General features: G+C 41.8%; 1 protein-coding gene across 1 annotated transcript in view; it reads right to left on the bottom strand.

The window, feature by feature from the left end:
- The window catches only part of caprin1b (cell cycle associated protein 1b), a 204275-nt gene that overhangs the window by 113201 nt on the left and 74847 nt on the right, over positions 1–16227 (bottom strand). The window contains exons 8-9 of the mRNA XM_078549580.1: positions 4756–4842; positions 3734–3898 (exon numbers count right to left, since the gene is read on the bottom strand). Of these exons, the coding sequence (XP_078405706.1) occupies positions 3734–3898; positions 4756–4842 (252 nt within the window). The remainder of the gene's footprint in view (positions 1–3733; positions 3899–4755; positions 4843–16227) is intronic.

Genomic DNA, 16227 nt, shown 5'->3' on the forward strand with positions numbered 1-16227 from the left:
CTCAAACAACTCTAAATTTATCAAACACAATTTGCCTTTCTTTAAACCATGTTGACTCTGCTCGATTATATTTTCTAAATGTCCTGCTACTACTTCCTTAATAACGGGTTCCAACATTTTTCCCAATGACAGATGTCAGACTAACTGGCCGATAGTTTCCTTTTTTAAAATTCATTCAAGGGACATAGTCGCCGCTGGCTAGGCCAGCATTTATTGCCCATCCTTAACTGCCCTTGAGAAGGCGGTGGTGAGCTGCCTTCTTGAACCACTGTAGTCCATGTGGTGTAGGTACACCCACAATGCTGCTAGGGAGGGTGTTCCAGGATTTTGACCCAGTGACAGCAAAGGAACGGCGATATATTTCCAAGTCAGGATGGTGAATGGCTTGGAAGGGGAACTTCTAGGTGATGGTGTTCCCATGTATCTGCTGCCCTCGTCCTTCCAGATGGTTACAGGGTTTGGAAGGTGCTGTCTAAGGGACCTCGGTGTGTTTCTGCAGTGCATCTTGTAAATGGTGCCACTGTTTGTCGGTGGTGGACAGAAAGAATGTTTGTGGGTGTGGTGCCAATCAAGTGAGCGGCTTTGTCCTGAATGGTGTCGAGCTTCTGAGTGTTGTGGGAGCTGCACTCATCCAGGCCAGTGGAGAGTATTCCATCATATTCCTTGTATTTTGTAGATGGTGCCTTGGTAAACTTGTGCCTTGTAAATGGTGGGCAGGCTTTGGGGAGTCAGGTGAGTTACTCATCGCAGGATTCCTAGCCTCTGACCTGGTCTTGTAGCTAAAGTATTTATATGGCTAGTCCAGTTCAGTTTCTGGTCAATGGTAACTCCCAGGATGTTGATAGTGGGGGATTCAGTGATGGTAATGCCATTGAACGTCAAGGGGTGATGGCTAGGTTCTCTCTTGTTGTAGATGGTCATTGCCTGACACTTGTGTGGTGCAAATGTTACTTGCCACTTGTTCGCTGGTGATTGCACAATATTCAGAACCATTCGCAATTCCTCAGTTACTGAAGCAGTCCATGCCCAAATGCAGCAAGACCTGGACAATATCCAGGCTTGGGCTGACAAGTGGCAAGTAACATTCGCACCACACAAGTGTCAGGCAATGAGCATCTTGAACAAAAGAGAATCCAACCATCGCCGCTTGATATTCAATGGCATTACCATCACTGAATCCCCCACTTTGATCAGCAAAGGAGCCAAAGATATGGGGGGCAAGGCAGGAAAGTGGAGTTAAGGCCCTAATCCATGATCCATGATCTTATTGAATGGCAGAGCAGGCTTGAGTGGCCAAGTGATCTATAATTTCTCTTATTTACCATGTTATTATCTCTACAGCAACTTCTTTTGAGACTCAAGGATGCTGGCCAAGGAACCTTTCAGCCTTTAGTACCAGTAGTTTACCTGGTTTTCCCTCTTGTGATAATTATTTTAAGTTCCTCCCTTTTGCCCTTGATTTTCTACTATTATTGGATTGTTTCCATGTATTCCACTGTGAAGACAGATACAAAATATTTGTTCAAAGTCTCTGCCATTTCCTTGTTCCCTATTAATTCCTGAGTTACATCCTCTAAGGTTCAGTACTTACTTTAGCTTCTCTATAGCTTTTCATAGACTTGAAGCTCTTGCTGTTTGTTTTTAGATTCCTTTCTAGTTTATTCTCAATCTATTTTCTCCCTAGTTATGTTTAATTACGCTTTGCTGGTTTCTAAAATCTTCTGCTCTACCACAGATCTTTGCAACATTGTATGCCCCTTCTTTCAATTTGATACCATTTTTAACTTTAGTTAGCCATGGATGGTTTATCCTTCTTGCAGATTATTTCTTTCTCAATGGAATATATATTTGTTGCGAGTTATCAAATATCTCCTTAAAATGTTTACCACTGCTTATCTACAGTTTTACCTTTTAACCTATTTCCTAAGTCCACTTCAGCCAGGTTTTTCTTTATACCTTGGTAATTGCCTTTAAGATGAGACACTAGTTTCTGGCCGAAGTTTCTCACCCTCAGGCTGAATGTAAAATTCTATCATCTTATGATCACTTTTCCCTTGATTACCCTTTACTATGAAACCACAAATTAATCTGGTCTCATTACACATTACCAGGTCTAAAATAGCCTGTTCCTGGTTGATTCCACAACATATTCTCAGAATACACTACAAGAATGCACACTCATGGCTACCTTTGTCAATTTGATTTGCCCAATCTATAAGAAGATTAAAGTCACCCACCATTAATGCAGTACCTTTCTCACGATCATCCATTATTTCTTGGTTTATACTCTACAGTGCAGCTGTTAGGGGCCCTACAAATTTCCACTAGTACTTCTCTCCCTAACTATATCTCATCTCCACCCAAACTGAATCTATATTTTGAGCTATCGAGCCAAGATAATTTCTTGTTACTGTATTATATCATCCTTTATTAACAGAGCTACTCACTCTTTCTTTTCCTTTCTGCCTATCCTTCTGAAGCATACCCCTGAATTTTCAGTTCCCAGCCTAGAACACTTTGCAACCACGTTTATCGGATTATAACCATTTATTTCTATTTATGCCATCAATTCATCTACGTTGTGAATGCCACTTGCATTCAGAAAGAGACTAAGAGTTTTTTTAACCATTTTTTCCTACACTGACCTTATTTGCTGGTGTACTCCTATGTTTGCACACACTTGGCCCTTCCCGTCATGCTCTGCTTATCATTACCCATATTGCTACCCTGCATTGTGGCTTTCTTATTTCTTCAGCTTTCTAAATTTTCCCCTCATTATTTAGTTTAAGCCCTACCTACACCCCAGTCATTCAATTCGACAGAACTCTGGTCCCAACATGGTTCAAATGAAGCCCATTCCAACAGAACAGCTCCCTCTTTCCAAGTACTGGTGTGAGTGCCCCATGAATGCAAACGCATATCTCTCACACCAATTTTTTGAGGAATACTTTCAACTCTCTGCTCTTATTGACGCTGTGCAAACTTGCTTGTGGCTAAGGTAGTAATCTAGAGATTACCACCTTTGTGGTTTTGCTTTTTAATTTAGACACTAACTGCTCATACTCCCTCAGCAGATCCTCTCTCTTTGTCCTATCATGGGTACCTACGTAGACTATAAAACTGAATCCTTCCACTCCCACTTTCAAGTTCCTCTAAAGCCCCAAGGAGATGCCCTTAAACTCTTGCACCAGGCAGGTATCATAGCCTTTGGGACTCATGCTCTTGCAGAGACAGCATCTGTCCCCCTAAATATACTGCCCCCTACCACGACTATATTCCTTTTCACTCTGCCAAACTTGAATAGCGCGCTATAGCACAGTGCTGTGATCAGTTTGCTCATCCACCCTGCAGTCCCTGCTCTCATCAACACAGGCTGCAAGAACCTCATGCTAATGCTGCCTTCTGAATCCTCATCCCTGCCTCACTTGTAGTCATACCTCCTGCGCCTGACCATGGGCCAAATCTGAAGCATTTAACCTAAGGGGGTGTGATTGCTTCCTGGAACAAGTATCAAGGCAATCTTATCTCCTCCCTGGTGCATGACAGTGTCCGAAGCTCAGGTTCCAGCTCATTACCTCTGAGCCAAAGCTCTTCAAGTGCATACACCTACTGCAGATGTGGTTGGTGTGGATCACAATGCTAAAAAATAGGTGCTAAATGTTGATATAAATGTATCTGAATATTGCATTTCAGCCTTTGGAATCGATTTAAAAACCAACAGAATGTTGCTTACCTGTATAAAGTTGAAAGTGCCCTGCATTTGTGCCATAAGATCTTGGACCCTCTGCCTTCTAACCAAAGGGTCTGAGGGAGCAACAGTGTTCAGTGCATGGTTTTCAGGTGCTGTGGTTGGCTGCGCTTGTTGCTGTTGTGGCTGTTGCTGCAGTGAATTTACAACCTACAAAATAGAAGGCATACTTAAAGATTTCATTTCGATTTTATCTATGACAACTCCTATGACAAGTCCTGGAACAGACACAAAAATGAAATATAATTTTGCAATGCCTCAAGAAGTCATTCTGCTGTTTTTACCCAGTGAAAATGGAAGCTATCCATTCTTTCTCACAACATTTTGTTTACAATATCTGAGGGCTTGTAATCTGTAATACTTCAGCATTAGTTTCACATACTTCAAGGTCCAGATGCAAAGTACTGCAAATATACACAAGTGCAGCTGGTTTTGCAGCACAGGTTTCAGGTTGGCAAGTTTCCCAATGGCCTCATGCAAAGGCATCACTTGGTCCAGCAGCATACACAGCAGGTGAGTAGATCTTCAGGTTCAATCCCTTGCTGTGCTATTACCTGATCTCAGCTAACAGTAGCAGCCGTAGCACTAGTTTACCTCAGTATCCTTCTGCTAGAGAGGGGGTAAAAAAGCCACGGATCCCATTTCAGATTGCTGTTCAATGATACCTACTGTAAAGCAGAGGCGAGAACATTCCACAGGCTATAATGCATTCTACAAGAAATCAGCCTGCCACTCAGCATCTAGACTCATGTTTAAGGGCTGACACTTAAGGCAAGATACCAGAGGGCTAAGTACCTCTGAAATTTGCACAGTCTAGCTGGCAACCAAATATAAATCTGTAATACGACTGTGTTCCAGAAAAACACTATGCAACTGCAGTTATGTTCAGCCTTGTACGAGAAACAAAATGGGCCAGAACCTAAAAATTTCTCCTCCAGCCCTCCAAATGAAACTAGACATATAAACATATATACATCATATACATTATAGACATATAAATTAGTTACCTCAACAGTTTCTGTGTTCCATTCATCAGCTTGCTCTTTCTGGCTGCTGCTGAATTGTGTCTCTGCAATGAACTGCCTGTTCACAAACTGGAAAACAAATTTAATGTTAATAAAAAGACATCTTCCCCAACCTATGGGGAATAAGTATCCCTGGTACAAAGTTATCAACTATAGCCAGGATCATTTTGTCACCAAGGAAAATAGTAAAAATAAAAAATTATCAACCGTAAGCAGCCTTTCTCATTAAAGTGGTTTTAAAGCTCCACATATAATTAGAAATCATTTCGGTGAATTGGTGCTGCTATATTAGCTAACTGCTCTCATTACACTGCAATAAGACTTTGTTTTGAATCACACCCCTAGGTCTTTGGTTTCAGCAGGGAAAAAAGACGTCATGTGATGACACAAACGTAGTCTAAACTAAAAAAGTGCCAAGCCATAGAAAGAATCAAGAGCTGGAAACTTTGTACATGGAGGTCCTCCCATCATAAATAGAGATGGGAATTTACAAAAATAGTGCAAAAACTGGTGATTTTGAAGCCCTGCATTCCAAGCCAGCTTGAAGCCCCTAACATCCCCAACACTGATCACACTGAGCTGCCTGGTCAAAGCAACAACTATTTGAATTTTCCTTCATGTAGCTAGCTGCTATACAGCTAGAGATAGATAAATGCATATTGGGCTGCAAAAAGGAATAAGTAGCACAAGCTGTACTTTCTTGCAAATGAACATGTTCTGCTACTCAATTCATTAGTCGTTATTGAGCATTGCCTATTTTGCCAAACACTGATTCCACGACACAAGCTAAACTTTGATACAAAAGTACTTCATTTCAAATGAAACAAAAATAAACTTCAGTGCTGTAGTATCCAAATAGAAATGACCCAGTTACCTAAATTTCAGTTAGAACTGATCAGATCCTAATTTGCTAAATGTTGTTGCTCCTCACATTTTAAGCACTCACTCAACCAAAGTGCATTGTGTGTGCTGCAACCTTTATGTAGGATTCCTAAAAGGGTGCTTAAACAGGGTATGGCAACTTCCAATAGCATGGTGTATATGTCAAGTCAAAGTTTCTCCAGATCTAGTCAAAATTCAATTACCCATAATTTAGTGAGGAGCTCAGGAACACAGGAGGAGTAGGCGATTCAGACCATCAAGCCTGCTTTACTATTCAATACGATCATGGCAGATCATCCATTTCAATGCCTTTTCCCCCCCACACTATCCCTGTATCCCTTTATGTCATTGGTATTTAGAAATCTGTCAATCTCTACTTTAAAGATACTCAATGGCTCAGCTTCCACAGCCTTCTGGGGTAGAGAATTCCAAAGATTCACAACCATCTGAGTAAAAAAAACTAATTCTCATCTCAGTCGTAAGTGACTTCCCCCTTAATATGAAATTGCACCCTCTGGTTTAAGATCCCCCCAACCAGGGGCAACATCTTACCTGCATCTACCCTGTCTATCCATTTAAGTATTTTGAAGGTTTCAATGAAAGCACCTCTCATTCTTCGAAACTCTAGAGAATCCAGGCCCAGTCTCTCTAATCTCTCTTCCTGGAACAAGTCTAGCGAAGCTTCGTTGCACTCACTCTACGGCAACAATATCCTTCCTAAGGTAAGTGGGCCAAAACTGTTCACAGTATTACAGGTGCGGTCTAACCAAGGTTTCATACAATTGAAGCAGGGCTTTGCTACACTCCTGTACTCAAATCCTCTTGCGATGAAGGCTATCATTCCATTAGCTTTCCTAATTGCTCGCTGTGCCTTCGTATTAACTTTCAGTGTCTTATTGACAAGAACACACATGTCCCTTTGTACATCTATACCTTATAATTTCTTTACCATTTAAGAAATACACTGCCCGCCCATTCCTCCTACAAAGTGGATAAACTCATTTTTCCACATTATATTCCATCTGTCATATTCTTGCCCACTCACCAAGTCCATCCAAATCTTCTTGGAAGTTGCTTTGCATCTTCCTCAACACACATTCCCACTTAGCTTTGTGTCACCCGCAAACTTGGAAATATTACATTTAGTCCCCACATCCAAATCATTGATATATATTGTGAATAACTGGGGCCCCAAGCACTGATCCTTGCGGTACACCACCAGTCATAGCCTGCCAATGGGAGAATGACCTGTTTATTACTCTTTTCAAGTGAAGCAGCATTTCACTTGCACTTCCCTCAATTTAGTCTACTGCATTCGCTGCTCCCAATGCGGTTTCCTCTACATTGGAGAGACCAAACGCAGACTGGGTGACCACTTTGCAGAACACCTTAGTATCGAGGAGGCAGGGAGGCTGCAGAAGGATTTGGACAGGTTAGGAGAATGGGCAAAGAAGTGGCAGATGGAATACAACGTGGGGAAATGTGAGGTCATGCACTTTGGCAGGAAGAATGGAGGCATAGACTATTTTCTAAATGGGGAGAGAATTCAGAAATCTGGAGTGCAAAGGGACTTGGGAGTCCTAGTCCAGGATTCTCTTAAGGTTAACTTGCAGGTTGAGTCGGTAGTTAAGAAGGCAAATGCAATGTTGGCATTTATTTCAAGAGGACTAGAATATAAAAGCAGGGATGTGCTGCTGAGGTTTTATAAGGTCAGACCACATTTAGAATATTGTGAGCAATTTTGGGCCCCATGTCTCAGGAAGGATGTGCTGGCCCTGGAGAGGGTCCAGAGGAGGTTCACGAGAACGATCCCAGGAATGAAAGGCTTAACATATGAGGAACGTTTGAGGACTCTGGGTCAATACTCGATGGAGTTTAGAAGGATGAGGGAGGATCTGATTGAAGCTTACAGAATACTGAAAGGCCTGGATAGAGTGGACGTGGGGAAGATGTTTCAATTAGCAGGAGAGACTAGGACCCGAGGGCTCAGTCTCAGAGTAAAGGGAAGACCTTTTAGAACAGAGATGAGGAGAAACTTCTCTAGCCAGAGAGTGGTGAATCTATGGAATTCATTGCCACAGAAGGCTGTGGAGGCCAGGTCATTGAGTGTATTTAAGACCAAGATAGATAGGTTCTTGATTGGTAAGGGGATCAAAGGTTACGGGGAGAAGGCTGGAGAATGGGGTTGAGAAACTTATCAGCCATGACTGAATGGCGGAGCAGACTCGATGGGCCGAATGGCCTAATTTCAGTTCCTATGTCTTATGGTCTGTCCGCAAGCATGACCCAGACCTCCCCGTCGCTTGCCATTTCAACACTCCACCCTGCTCTCATGCCCACATGTCCGTCCTTGGCCTGCTGCATTGTTCCACTGAAGCTCAAGGCAAACTGGAGGAACAGCACCTCATCTTCCGACTAGGCACTTTACACCCTTCCGGACCGAATATTGAGTTCAACAATTTTAGATCATGAACTCTCTCCTCCATCCCTACCCCCTTTCCGATCCCCCTTTTTTCCAATAATTTATATAGATACTGCTTTTCCCACTTATTTCCATTATTTTTAAATGTATTTCCATCCATTGTTTTATCTCTACCTTTTAGCCTATTTCGATCTCTTTCCCCCACCCCACCAGGGCTATCTGTACCTTGCTCGTCCTGCTTTCTACCCTTAATGACACCTAATAGCACATTCCTTAGATAATATCACCACCTTCAACACCTCTTTGTCCTTTTGTGTATGACATCTTTTGGTTATCTCCACCTATCACTGGCCCTCTATTCAGCTCTACCTGTCCCACCCCTCCTTAAACCAGCTTATATTTCACTTCTTTTCTATTTTTCCTTAGTTCTGTTGAAGAGTCATACGGACTCGAAACGTTAACTGTGTTCCTCTCCGCAGATGCTGTCAGACCTGCTGAGTATTTCCAGGTATATTTGTTTTTGCTTTGGATTTCCAGCATCTGCAGTTTTTTGCTTTTATTTTACTGTTTATTCCTACTCTGTTTTATGCCCCTTAATCCATGTCAATATATTGCATCCTATCCCATGCGCTTTAATTTTACTAACCAACCTCCTGTGGGGGCACTTTATCAAAAGCCTTCTGAAAATCCAAGAATACCACTCCTACTGACTCTCTTTTATCAATTGTTACTAACATCCTCAAGAAACTCCAACAGGTTCATCAAACACAATTTCCCATTCATAAATCCATGTTGGCTATGCCCAATCGGATTATTATTATTCAAGGATCCATTTATCGCATCCTTTATAATAGATTTTTGCATTTCCCTACTACTGATGTAAAGCTAACAAGCTCTGTAGTTCTCCTTTTTCTCTCTCCCTCCCTTAAATAGTGGGGTGACATTTGTTGCCTACCAATTTTTAGGAAACATCCCAGAATCTATAGAATTTTGAAAGTTGATCACCAATGCATTCACTATCTCCATAGCCATCTCTTTGGGGTGTAGAATATAAGGTCCTGGGGGCTTATCAACCTTCAGTCCCATTAATTTCTCCAATACAACCTTCTTACTAATACTAATTTTTTTCAATTCCTCATTCTCCCTAGTCCCTTGGATCTCTAACTCTGGGAGACTTCTTGTATCGTCCTCAGGGAAGACAGACAAAGTAATCATTAACTTCTCTGCCATTTCTCTATTCCCCATTATAAATTCTCCTGACTTTGTCTATAATGAACTCACATTTGTCTTAGCCAAACGTTTCCTGTTTACGTGCCTATAGAAGCTTTTACAGTCGTTTTTTATGTTCTTTGCCAGTGTACATTCGTATTCTATTCTCCCTTTCATTATCAGTTTCTTGGTCTCCTTTGCTGTAAACTATGTAATAATTCTTTAAAGGCTATGCATTGCCTTTGTACCATCATATCTTTTAATGTATTTTCCCAATCCACCTCAGCCAATTTGTCCCTCACACCTTCATAATTTTCCTTTTTTTTTTATTCTTTCAAGGGATGTGGGCATCTCTGACTAGACCAGCATTTATTGCCCATCCCTAACTGCCCTTGAGAAGGTGGTGTTGAGCTGCCTCCTTGAATCGATGTAGTCCATGTGGAGGGAGTTCCAGGATTTTGACCCAGCAACAGTGAAGGAACAGCGATATATTTCCAAGTCAGGATGATGAATGGCTTAAAGGGGAATGTCCAGGTGGTGTTGTTCCCATGTGTCTGCTGCCCTTGTCCTTCTAGATGGTAGCGGTCATGAGTTTGGAAGGTGCTGTCTAAGGCGCCTTGGTGAGTTCCTGCAATGCATCTTGTAGATGGCACACACCGCTGCCACTGTGCGTCGGAGGTGGAAGGGCTGAATGTTCGTGGATGGGGTGCCATTCAAGTGGACTGCTTTGTCCTGGATGGCGGCAAGCTTCCTGAGTGTTCTTGGAACTGCACTGGAGTTTGAATTTGTTCAAATGTAACACCTTGGCTTCAAATTGAACTATCTCACTTTCAAACATAATGTAAAATTTTTGTTATAATACGGTCACTCATCCCTAAAGATTCTTTTACAACATTAATTAGCCCTTTCTTGTTACATAATACTAGATCTAAAATAGCCTGTTCGCTATAGTTGGTTCCTCAACATACTGTTCTAGAAAACACATTCCAGAAACTCGCCCTCCACAGGATCAGTGCTCATTAGGTTTACCCAGCGTATATGCAGATTGAAGTCACCCATGGTTAGTGTATTACCTGGGCTACATGCTTCTCTAATGTCCTAACTAAAACTGCCCCACACTACCACTACTGTTTGGTGGCCTATAAACAACTCCTACCAATGTTTCTTGCCCCTTGCTGTTTAAAAAAACAGGTTCCACATTTTATTCTTCCGATCTGAGACCCTCCCTTACTAGTGTACTCATCCTATCCCTTGTCAGCGCAACACCACCTCCTTTTCCTTTTTGCCTGTCCTTCCTAAATGTCGAATATCTTTGAATATTCAGTTCCCAGTCTTGGTGACCCTGCAATCATATTTCCGTCATGGCAATTAGATCTTATCCCCTTACCTTTTTTTTTTTAAAGAGACATGGGCTTTGCTGGCTAGGCCAGCATTTATTGCCCATCCCTAATTATGACCAAGGAGGAGTAGGCCATTCAGCTCCTTGAACATGCTCTGCCATTTAATAAAATCATGTCTTAAATGATAATAGCCTGAAATCTGCATCCTACCTACTGCTAATAACCTATCAACCCCTTCCTTACCAAAAAATCTATTCACCTCTGCCTTAAAAATATTTAAAGACTGCTTCCACCACCTTTTCAGGGAGAGGGTTCCAAAGACTCAAGACCCTCCAAGTGAAATATTTTCGCCTCATCTCTGTCATAAATGGGTGAAACCTTATTTTTAAACAGTGACCCCTAGTTCCAGATTCTCCCACAACAGGAAACATCCTCTGCATATCCACGCTGTTACGACCCCTCAGGATCTTATATGTTTCAATCAAGTCGCCTCTTACTCTTCTAAATTCCAGCGGATACAAGCCTGTCCAACCTTTCCTCATAAGACAAACCACCCATTCCAGGTATTCGTCTGGTAAACCTTCCCTGAACTGCTTCCAACACATTTACATCCTTCCTTAAATAAGGTGACCAGTACGGTACACAGTACTTCAAATGTGGTCTCACTAGCACCCTGTACAACTGAAGCATAACTTCCCTATTCCCCTCGCAATAAATGATAACATTCTATTAGCTTTCCTAATTACTCGCTGTACTTGCACACTAGCCTTTTGTGATTCTTGCACTAGGATGCCCAGATCCCTCTGTACCTCAGAGCTCTGCTATCTCTCACCATGTGATAATATGCTTTAATTTTATTCTTCCTGCAACAATAGACAATTTCACATTTTCCCACATTAAGCTCCATCTGCCAGATCTTTGCCCACTCACTTAACCCATCCATATCTGTTTGTAGCCTTATGTCCTCTTCACAATTTACTTTTCTACCTATCTTTGTGTCATCAGCAAATTTGGCAACCATCCCTTCATCCAAGTCATTTATATAAATAGTAAACAGTTGAGATCCCAGCACTGACTCTGTAGCACACCACTCGTTTCATCCTGCCAACATTTATGCCTACTCTCTGCTTCCCATTAGCCAGCCAATCTTCTATCCATGTCAATATGTTACCCCCTACACCATGAGCTTTTGTTATTTGCAATAACCTTTGATGTGGTGCTTTACCAAATGCCTTCTGGAAATCTAAGTACAGTACATCCACTGGTTCCCTTTTATCCACAGCACATGTTACTTCCTCAAAGAACTCCAATAAGTTGGTTAAACACGATTTCCCTTTCACAAAACGATTTGAATCTGCCTGATGAACTTGACCTTATCCAAGTGCCTTGCTATAACTTCTTTAATAATTGCTTCTAACATTTTCCCTACGACAGATGGTAAACTAACTGGCCTATAGTTTCCTGCTTTGTCTCTCTCCCTTTTTGAATAATGGAGTTACATTTGCTAGCTTCCAATCTATGGGACCTTCCCCGAATCCACGGGGTTTTGGAAAATTAAAACCAATGCATCAACTATCTCAATAGACACTTCTTTTAAGACCCTCGGATGAAGTCTATCAGGACCCGGACTCTTGTCAGCTCGCAGTTCCAACAATTTACTCAGTACCACTTCTCTGGTGACTGTAATTTTCCTGACTTCTTTCCCAACTTCCTTTTCCTGGTTTATAGCTGCTTCTTCGATGTTACCTGTATCCTCTATAGTGAAAACTGATGCAAGATACCTGTTCAATTCATCTGCCATCTCCTCGTTTTCCATTACCAATCGGCCTTGAGAAGATGGTGAGCTACCTACTTGAACCTCTGTCGTCCCTGTGGTGTAGGTACACCCACAATGCTGTTAGGGAGGGAGTTCCAGGATTTTGACCCAGCGACACTGAAGGGACAGCGATATATTTTCAAGTCAGGATAGTGAGCGGCTTGGAAGGGAGCTCCCAGGTGGTGTTGTTCACATGTATCTTCTGCCCTTGTCCTTCTAGATGGTAGTAGTTGTGGGTTTGGAAGGTGCTGTCTAAGGAGCCTTGGTGAGTTTCTATTTGTGCCTTTAATTCATCTACCTTACTGCAAACGCTGCGTGCATTCAAGTTAAGTGCCCTTAACTTTTGTCTTTTCGACAACATTCCACATCCTAAGCTTCGTTGATGTTCGTCTTTGTTTCACCTGCCTTCCAATTTTGCTTACTACTTTTCTACTTCCTGTTACCAGATTTACTTCCTTCCAATTTGAGCTATCTTTCAGGTTCCTAGCCCCCTGATGACCTAGGTTAAACCCTCCCCAACAGCACCAGCAAATCTCCCAGCGAGAATATTAGTTCCAGACCTGTTAAGTTGCAACCTGTCCATCTTGTACAGATTCCACCTGCCCCAGAGCTGGTTCCAATGCTTCAGAAATCTGATGCCTTCCCTCCTAACCAATTCTCCAATCACATGTTCAATCAATCAATCCTTCTATTCCTATGCTCACTAGCGCTTTTTAATTTCTTTCCTAACTCCCTAAAATCTGCCTCGGGACCTCATCCCTCTTCCTACCCATGTCATTGGTACCAAAGTGGACCACGACTGCTGGCTGCTCACCCTCCCCCAAAAGGATGTCCTGCAGCTGCTCCATGACATCCTTGACTCTGACACCAGGGAAGCAACACCCCATCTTGGAGTCTGATTCCCTATTGAATTTCCTATCACTATTACTTTTCCACTCTTCTTCCTCCCCTCCTGTGCAGCTGAGCTGCCCGTGGTGCCACAGACTTGGCTCTGGCTGCATTCTCAAGAGGAATCATCACCCTCATCAATAGTGAAAATAGAAAACCAATTAGCAAGCAAGATAGATTTAGGGACTCCTGAACTACCTGCCTGGTTCTCTCAAGACAGCCTGGCGGTCACCCATTTGTTCTCTGCGTGGACGCCCCTATTCTGTAGTGTGACTCCCTCCCTAAACATGAAATCCACTAGTTTTTTGCTTCGTGGATACACAGCAGTGACTTCAGCTGCCGCTCCGAAATCCGGAGCTCAAGCTTTGCAGCTGGTGACACTTCAGACTGTCCGAATAGGGCACATGTGCGTCCATGACTTCCCATATACTGCAGGATGCGCATTCGACTCAACCGAGCTGACCTGCCATACCATAACTTTACAAGCTATTTATTACAATAAGAATAAGTAGAATAACTTACCAGTTACCCACCAATCAGCTTCCTCCCCTGTACCGAAGTAAGAGCCAGCTGCTGGAGGTGGAATAAAAGGTAGAAGTACCCCCCTCACCCAACTCTCACTTTACACTCTGTGCACCCAAAGCAGCACACTCAGTGCAGATGAGACAGCACTGAGGAAGCCTCTTTTTATTCTCCCTGAAAAACAACTGCTTCAAGCTTCTGAAAACCAGCTTAAGCTAGCTACCTAATTAACCAGCTGCAGCTACTCAGAGCACTTGTCTACCCCTGTTTTAAGGCTGGAATCAAACTTAACTTCTCTTGCAGGGTAGTTTTTAGTTCATTGCTAAATTAAAGGAACAAACGAGACTTTAGATGGAAATTAACCCTCCTCTGACTCACCAGCTTTCAGTGGATACTAGTGTGAGTTCAAAGATGATCAAATCAGTTAGAGGACATAACCTTGGTTTCTTTTACTTAATTCAAAACCCATTAACAATTGGAAAGGACAGCAAAATTACTCAATTTTCAGAGGATCAGGATTTTGATCTTGCATGTGAAATTGGCATCAGGTCTTCATCTTATAGATCAAAGCTAGCAATACTAAAGCTCGCCAGTGATACAAAGAACTTCAATTTTCCACTTTACAAAAATCTAACATTTCTGGCTGAAGCTCAAATAGCAGCTTTTCTTATATTCACTGTGATTATCATTTTCAACCTTTCTTTCAGCATAGGAGAGTTTAGGAAATAATATGGGCCACGAGTGTTTGTGCTAGATTTAATTCTTGGCATGGTACTGAAGTAGAATTGCAATGTATTTCAACCAGAACTGAAAGGGTTCATTGTTTTTCTATTCTTCTCATACAGGTGGACAAGTTCACATGTTTCCACAATATACTCCACCTGCCAAACTTTTGCCCACTCACTTCACATATATATTCCTTTGCAGACACAGGTCCACTTCACAACCTACTCTTTTACCTATCCTTGTGTCATCAGCAAATTTAGCTACCATAATTCTGTCCCATCATCCAAGTCATTAATATAGATTGAAAATAGTTGAGGCCCTAGCACTGATCCCTGTGGTACTCCACTGGTTACAGCTTGTCAACCTGAAAATGGCCCATTTGTGCCTACTGTTTCTTGTTAGCTAACCAGTCCTTTATCCATGGTAATATGTTACCCCCTGCACCATGAGCACTTATTTTGCATAGTAACATTTGATGTGGAACGTTGTCAAATACCTTTTGGAAATCCAATGACACCACATCTACAGGCTCCCCCCTTAGCCACATTGCTTGTTGCTCCCTCAAAGAACTCTAATAAATTAGTCAAATAAGATTTCCCTTTCACAAAATCATGTTGGTTCTGCCTGATTGCATTAAGATTTTCTATGTGCCCTGCTGTAAATTCCTTTACAACAGATTCTAGCATTTTCCCTAGGACAGATATTACACTTACTGGCCTGAAGTTTCTGCTTTCTGTCTCCCTCCTTTTTTTCAATACAGGGGTTCCATTTCCTATTTTCCAATCTGATGGGACCATCCCAGAATCTAGGGAATTTTGGAAAATTAAAACCAATGCATCTTTCTCTGCAGCCACTTCTTTTAAGACCACCGGGTGAGGTCCATCAGTACCCTTTCACTGGTGATGGTAATTGTTTCGAGTTCCCCCCTCCCATTCACCTCTTGATTTACAAGTATTTCTGGGTGTTATCTGTGTCTTCTACAGTGAGGACAAACAAAATATCTTTTCAACACTTCTGCCACTTCCTTATTTCCTATTATTAATTCCCCATTCGCACTCTAGAGGACAAATGCTCCCTTCAATTATTCATTTCCTTTTCAAATACTGGCAAAAACTCTTACCATCTGTTTTTATACTTATAGCTAGCTTTCGCTTGTTCTCTAATTTCTCCCTTTTTAAAAAAAAAAGTCATTCTTTGCTTGTTTTTAAATTCTGTCTAATCTTCTGATCTAACACTAATCTTTGCTGAATTGTATGCTTTTTCTTTCAATTTGATTGTACCTTTAACTTCCTTGGTCACGGATGGTGCAACCTTGTCCTAGTGTCTTTGTTGAGTAGGAAATATTTCCTTAAATGTCTGCCACTGCAACTCTACTGTCCTATCCTTTAACCTAATTTCCCAGTTCACTTTAGTCAGCTGTCTTCATACCCTTATAATTGCCTTTATTTAAGCTTAAAACACTAGTCTTAGACTCACTCTTCTCACCCTCAAACTGAATGTGAAATTCAATCATGTTATGGTCGTTACTATCCAGCTTCGTCATGAGGTCATTAATCCTGTCTCATTTTACATTACCAGGTCTAGAATAGCCTGCTTTAGTCAGCTCTAGAATGTGCTGCTTTAAAAAATTGTCCTGAAAACATTGAGCT

This window comes from Cetorhinus maximus, chromosome 9 (genome assembly GCF_964194155.1).
Source record: "Cetorhinus maximus chromosome 9, sCetMax3.hap1.1, whole genome shotgun sequence".
Classification (NCBI taxonomy): Eukaryota; Metazoa; Chordata; class Chondrichthyes; order Lamniformes; family Cetorhinidae; genus Cetorhinus; species Cetorhinus maximus.